The 6,492-nt window shown below is 41.1% G+C and overlaps 2 protein-coding genes across 2 annotated transcripts; both read left to right on the plus strand.

The window, feature by feature from the left end:
* The first annotated feature begins 575 nt into the window (after positions 1–575).
* On the plus strand, positions 576–2,153 carry LOC118752560. The gene has a single exon (XM_036487465.1). The coding sequence runs from the start codon at positions 576–578 to the stop codon at positions 2,151–2,153; it is 1,578 nt and encodes a 525-aa protein (XP_036343358.1).
* Positions 2,154–2,203: 50 nt separating this feature from the next.
* Positions 2,204–5,127, plus strand: LOC118752561 (the record flags this gene model as incomplete). The annotated part of the gene is made up of 3 exons (XM_036487466.1): positions 2,204–2,948; positions 2,992–3,342; positions 5,057–5,127. Coding segments are annotated over exons 1-3 (1,167 nt in total), but the record flags the coding sequence as incomplete, so codon positions are not given.
* Between the last annotated feature and the right edge of the window lie 1,365 nt (positions 5,128–6,492).

Genomic DNA, 6,492 nt, shown 5'->3' on the forward strand with positions numbered 1-6,492 from the left:
CATCAAGGCGCACGCCACAAATCGGAGGAGAAGCTCGGCCAAACACTAACATATGTGTAAGCACCAATCTATTATTATTATTATTATAAGAACTGCTTCTGTTTTGTGCGTTGCAAGTGTGAGGGATCTCGCACATAGCCATTCTTCTGCCGCACTGATTGACATATATATATGTACATTAGGGCGGGTCAATTTGTAAGAATCGATTTTTTCGACATCGTTCCTAGCATATCCGGATTCTTCATAAAATTCTAAGAAAAAGATTCCTCCAGACCATAGCTCTAATGTCAATTTCGAGCCTGCGCATTTTTAAAAGAATTAATAACTGTAACTAATGACTTTATTTTGAGAGAGGCTAAGAGCTTTCCTGTTAAATTGGTGGTTTTACTTGAGTTAGTAATAAATTCGCACTCGCAGCTTACAGCCGTCTTTTCTTTAATACGGTTCGCGTGGTTTGTATAGCAAACGTTTTTTCGCATGGTGCCGAAACCTGGGACGGCTGTGAATATTCTTAATTTTTATAATTTTAGCGGAGAATATTTTTGGTGCGAGCTAGGAAGCGACTTCTTTTAAAAATGGACTTAGTTTATCGCGCAACTTGCAGAACCCAACTGACCAAACTCTGCAATGCGGTAGAAGGCCAATTAAGGGCTGCTGCAGAAGGTGAAGTCGATAATTTGGTGGAAGCCCCTAATAATTATCTTCAGCGTATAAAAAACGTTCACGAAAAATCAAAAAGGGTAGATGAAGCGACATTAGCAGTCTTTGGCGATGACGAAAAAGAAAGGGAGCTGGAAACGGTATTTGAGTATGACGACAAAGCTGTAAGCATTATAGCGAAACTGGAATTTAAATTACAGCGTTTGTCAGCAGCGGATTCTCGAAAGATCCAAGAATCGGCCAATGGCGGTGAGCATGCCGATTATCGAGGAGCAAAACTAAAGCCGATGGAGCTCAAGAAATTTGATGGAAAATTGGAAAACTGGTTACCCTTATGGGAACAATATAAGCACGCTATACACGAAAATCCAAAATGGGACGTAGCCTCGAAATTTAACTACTTATGCGAAGCCCTCGTAGGTAAGGCAGCATCGACTATAGCGGGATTTATGCCAACGGAGAATTGCTACAAAGATGAAATCCAACTTCTGCTTGAAGAATACGGCGACAAAGACAAAATGATCGAGAAGTATATACAAAAGCTTCTGAGCGTAAAAATGGTACATTCAGCGAGTGATGTGAAAGGTTTGCGGTTCTTGTATAATGAAACAACATCCACAATGAGATCGCTCACTGCATTGGAAGTTCCCTCGTCGCAGTACAACATAATGGTAAACTCAGTTCTTCTGAAAGCTATACCTGCGGAGTTGGGCATTGAGTTTCATAAATCAAAAGGGAGAGCCTCAAATAAGCTTTCGAACTCTACAGTTTTCGACAAAGAGCATGAGAGTGCCGTTGATAGTGAGCAAATAACAAAGTTGCTGGAGTTTATAAAACTGGAAGTTGAAGCGCTGGAAAAAGCACATTTGTCAGAAGCAGAAAACAAAAGGAGCGACGCAGAGCGTAAAAACACAAAAATAGTTAACGGAACCGCTGTGGGCTTATATACCAGTACAAATGTAGTTCGCAAGCCGTGTATTTTTTGTAAACGATCAAATCACGACATAAAAGATTGCAAAGAAAACATGGACATCGAACAGCGAAAACATATATTAAAGCGAGAAGGTAGGTGTTATCGTTGCGCTAAGCCTAATCACAGTTCGAAGTTTTGCAAAAATCAATGGCTGAAATGCAACAACTGTAACGGCCGACATATAACGCCATTGTGCGAAGCTAAAACTAAAATATATGAAACTGCTATTCCTCCGTTGGGAGAGCATCAGACCTCCAGCAGTTCGGTCGCGGTGGTAAATAGTACCTCCACTACATTACATTCGGCAGCGCGTCCGGAAAATAATGATATTTATTTGCAAACCGCGAAAGCCATTTTGTCAAGCGAAACTAAAAGAGTGCTTTCACGAATAATAATGGACAATGGCAGTCAAGGCACCTACGTGAGCGAATCTTTGGCGAATTACCTGAAACTAACACTGTCGGTTACGACAAAGCCCGCATATTTGCATTCGGTGAAAATAACCAGCGAAAGCAGTTAACTCGGTTGAGACGCGTAAATGTCGAAGTGCAAAGTCAATATTCGGACCAGATGATTGAAATATGTGCTTCCGTGGTGCCTATAATATGCGCGGACGTTTTACCCGAGCCGCGCTTCGAGGGTCAATCGTTTATGCATTTGCAAGCAAAATTAACCGAAAATAGAATATCTAGCGAAAACTTAATTGGTGGCATTAATCTTCTAATTGGCCAAGATAACTATTGGAAATTTCACCTGGGTACTAACGATAATATCGGTGAGAATTTAATGGCAGTAGATACTTTCTTTGGATGGACCATACAAGGCTGCTGCGGCTACAATGAGAATTCTAAGTGCGCGTTAAGCATAATCGAGAATCGCGAAGAGCAAGTAGATGTTACCAAGTTTTGGGACTTAGAAGCTATCGGTATCGCAGTTTATAATGAAAACGCATCCGCTGTGCATGACGTGAAAATCGAAAAAATAGGAATGCGCTATTCGTTGAGTTTGCCATGGAAGATTCCGAAAGAGACTTTACATAATAACAAATCGAATGCACTGAACCATCTCCGTGGGCTAACGATTAAACTAATGAAAAATCGCGAAAAATTAATTGAGTACGACTGCGGTATCAGAGAACTCCTTAATGCCGGAATCGCGGAGCGCGTATTAGCTAATCATAATGATCAAATCGCTTATTATATGCCTCATCGACCAGTATACAGAGAAGACAAAACAACAACGAAAATGCGTATTGTTTTCGACGCATCCTCAAGTGAAAATGACCTCGCTTCCCTTAATGACCATCTAAGCCCAGGTGAGAATTTAATGGCTGATTCGGTGCTACCATATTGCGATAGTTGCTGACATCGAGAAGGCGTTCTTACAAATATCCATTGATGAAGCAGATCGAGATACACACCGATTCTTGTGGTACGAGACGTTACCAGAATCGTTTTCGAAATTGCCCCCAGTCGTTGAATTACGTATGTCAAGAGTAACATTTGGAGTAACGTCTAGCCCGTTTTTGCTTGCTGCCACTATTCAAACGCACTTGAAATTTAATAAGCCGAATTATGGCAAGATTTGCGACACATTGCAGAAGTCGTTTTATGTAGATGACTTGGTTACGAGAGTAAAGTCATCACAGGATGCCGAGCTTCTATTCCGCGGTGCGATGACTATTATGAAAGCCGGCGGATTCAATTTACGTAAGTGGAACAGTAACGATATTGATTTGAAACGACGATTCTCTCTTGGCGAATGTGATGGTTTGCTGATTAATCAAAAGGTACTTGGAATAAATTGGGATACTTATAGTGATGAAATAAACGTGGACATAGAAGACGCATAGCAGTATGTCAAATGCCTGAAACCAATCAAGCGTAGTGTTATGAAAGCGATGGCGAAGGTTTACGATCCGCTGGGATTCCTGGGGACATTTACGGTCAATATAAAAATTTTGCTACAGAGAATATGGAAAGAAAATGTAGATTGGGATCAACCGCTGTCCGAAGAATTTGCTAATAAATTTCAAAGTTGGTGCAGTGATTTATCGTGTTTAAAGCAATTCTCCATGCCGAGAGCTTTGATCAAATTCGTCGACTCAAGGGTTGAACTGCATATTTTTGCAGACGCTAGTCCATCAGCTTATGGAGTGGTGGCTTATATCCGTGACATAAGTGCTCTCGGAGAGATTTCAGTAAAATTCATTTGCTCAAAGAACAGGGTAAGCCCCTTGAAGGGAACTTCGTCATCTGAACTTTCCCTACCGAAGCTGCGTTGATAGCTGCCCGGTTGAAGGGTTTTTTGGTTTCAACTTTGGATGTCGAATTCTCATCTATTAACTTATGGACGGATTCAAATATCGCACTGAATTGGATAAACGGAAATGGCAATCGCTCGAATCAACACGTAAAGTCCAAGGTAATTGAAATTAATAAGCTAACTAATTTATACGACTGGAGACATTGTGAAGGCAAAAATAACCCAGCTGACCTTTTAACTAGAGGCATCACAGCAAAATCATTACTTAGTTCTGATTTATGGAAATTAGGTCCATTTTGGCTATTGGAGGATGCTTCTAGCTGGAAAAGCGATGTTCATACAACCCTGCTGACAAGTGCTCCTACACCGATTAATAGAGAGATTTCCACTAAAGAACCATTGTTTCAGATAAAAGATTACAGCTCTCTCCAGCGCGTTCTACGTATAACGGCGTATATCTTTATTTTTCTTATACGTATCAAACTTAGTATGGAAAAACGTACTAAGAGTGAGTGGACAGAGGCTATCGGATCCTGCGAAATCGGCACGGAAGATTTTCAGGAAGCTGAAAACTATTGGATCAAAGTGGAGCAGCAATCGTTCTACGGAGATGAATTCCAGACTTTGCTGAAAGGGCAAAAGCTGCCATCACATTCAAAAATAATTAGTCTTAACCCTATTTTAGTTGATGGAATCCTTCGCCTATCCGGGCGTTTACCACCTGAAGAGTTTGGCCAATTATGTAACCCGATCTTGCTGCCTAAGGAGTCACACTTAACTCGTTTAATAATACTGGATACGCATCAGCGGATGATGCACTGCGGTGTTAACGCAACGTTAACAAAGATAAGGAAGCGATTCTGGGTCGTACAAGGTCGCCAGCTTATCAAATCCATCCTGAAACGCTGCGTTATTTGCAAAAGGTTGCATGGAAAAAGTGCATCAGAACCTTGGGCCATTCTACCAGTGAATGGCCACGAGCAGGCCATTTGAGACAACGGGATTAGACTTTGCTGGTCCACTCTATGTGGCTGCCGACAATAGAGATACGTTGAAAAAAGTTTACATAATGCTCTTTACTTGTGGCGCTGTTCGAGCAGTACATTTAGAGCTGGTGGATAACATGACTGTGAATAGCTGTATTAATTCCTTGCGCAGGTTCATCGCTAGGCGAGGAGTGCCAGCCACCATTATATCGGACAATGCCAAGACGTTTAAGAGAGCTGATCGTGAGTTGCAGACGCTTGAACGTATGATGAGCCGAAATGAAGTCCAGCGGCTCGCCGCGAAACATGGTATTAAATGGAAATTTATTCCGGAACGAGCAGCATGGTGGGGAGGCTTCTGGGAGAGATTGGTGAAAATGGTAAAGGATTGTCTAAAATCAGCTAGTGGTAAGCCCAAACTTTCTTATTCTGTCTTGACAACCCTAGTAACGGAGGCAGAGAGCGTGGTAAACCAAAGGCCACCCACGTATGTATCAGGTGACCCGAACGACTTACAACCTTTAACCCCAGCGCATTTTTTGGGCGACTGCGGTATACTGGGAGGCGAAAATTTTACTTCAGATGACGGTTCGATCAACAAAATGTGGCAGACAAGAAGGTTATTACTTAAGCGATATTTAAAACGTTGGCGTAACGAGTATCTGTGCCAACTTCGCACGATTCATTTCAACAAAACCAATCCGGCACGTAGCATAAAAGCAGGCGATGTTGTTTTGGTTAAGAGCGATCACCAGTCGAGGCTGTTATGGAAGCTAGCTGTCGTAATATCTGTGTATATGGGTCGAGATGGTCGTATTCGAGCTTGCGACGTAAGGCTGCAGGACCGGCAAGTCCTTAGGAGGCCGATCCAGCTTTTATTCCCCCTAGAAATCCAAGCAGTCATGGTGGGGCCCGAGGATGTCAATTAATAGCTGTAACTAATTACTTTATTTTGAGGGAGGCTAAGATCCTGTTAAATTGGTGGTTTTACTTGAGTTAGTAATAAATTCACACTCGCAGCATACAGCCGTCTTTTCTTTAATACGGTTCACGTGGTTTGTATAGCAAACGTTTTTTCACATATCTTATGTACAGGGAACGGATTTTATGGAAATTGCCTTTTTTTCTGCTAAAGAGATAGAGTATATTCGATTAACAATGTCCACGATTTAGCTTTCCCTGATTCCATATATACACATTTGAAGTTGCCTTTTTTTGCCTTTTTTAAGATATTTGCCTTTTTTTTTGCCTTTTTTAAGATATTTGCCTTTTTTTGCCTTTTCTACCTTTAAAAAAGTGATTATAGCATTTACAATTTTTTTTTTAAGATTAAAAAATATTCACATGCACATGCGGCTTATAGAAGCACAGGGACCTCTTGCCAAACTGGTGTTGAAAAAATTCAAAAATAATAAAATAAAATTGTAAAGGGCGAGGAAAGCGCTGTTATTTCTGATAATATGAACGTTTCAAACGTTCCATATTTAAATTGGGCTCCACTTGTATCAACTTACGTCGAGCGCACATTTAGTACATTCGAGGCTTTTCTTCGCGAAAATCTAATGAAAATGCTGCCAGAAAACTTCAAAATGCATCTTGTGGTTCAAT

This window comes from Rhagoletis pomonella, unplaced genomic scaffold (assembly GCF_013731165.1).
Source record: "Rhagoletis pomonella isolate Grant_MI unplaced genomic scaffold, Rhpom_1.0 Rhpom_scaffold_01656, whole genome shotgun sequence".
NCBI lineage: Eukaryota > Metazoa > Arthropoda > Insecta > Diptera > Tephritidae > Rhagoletis > Rhagoletis pomonella.

Bases quoted from the DNA above. Each gene is read 5' to 3' on its own strand.
- LOC118752560 (XM_036487465.1), top strand. From the start codon at position 576: ATGGACTTAGTTTATCGCGCAACTTGCAGAACCCAACTGACCAAACTC.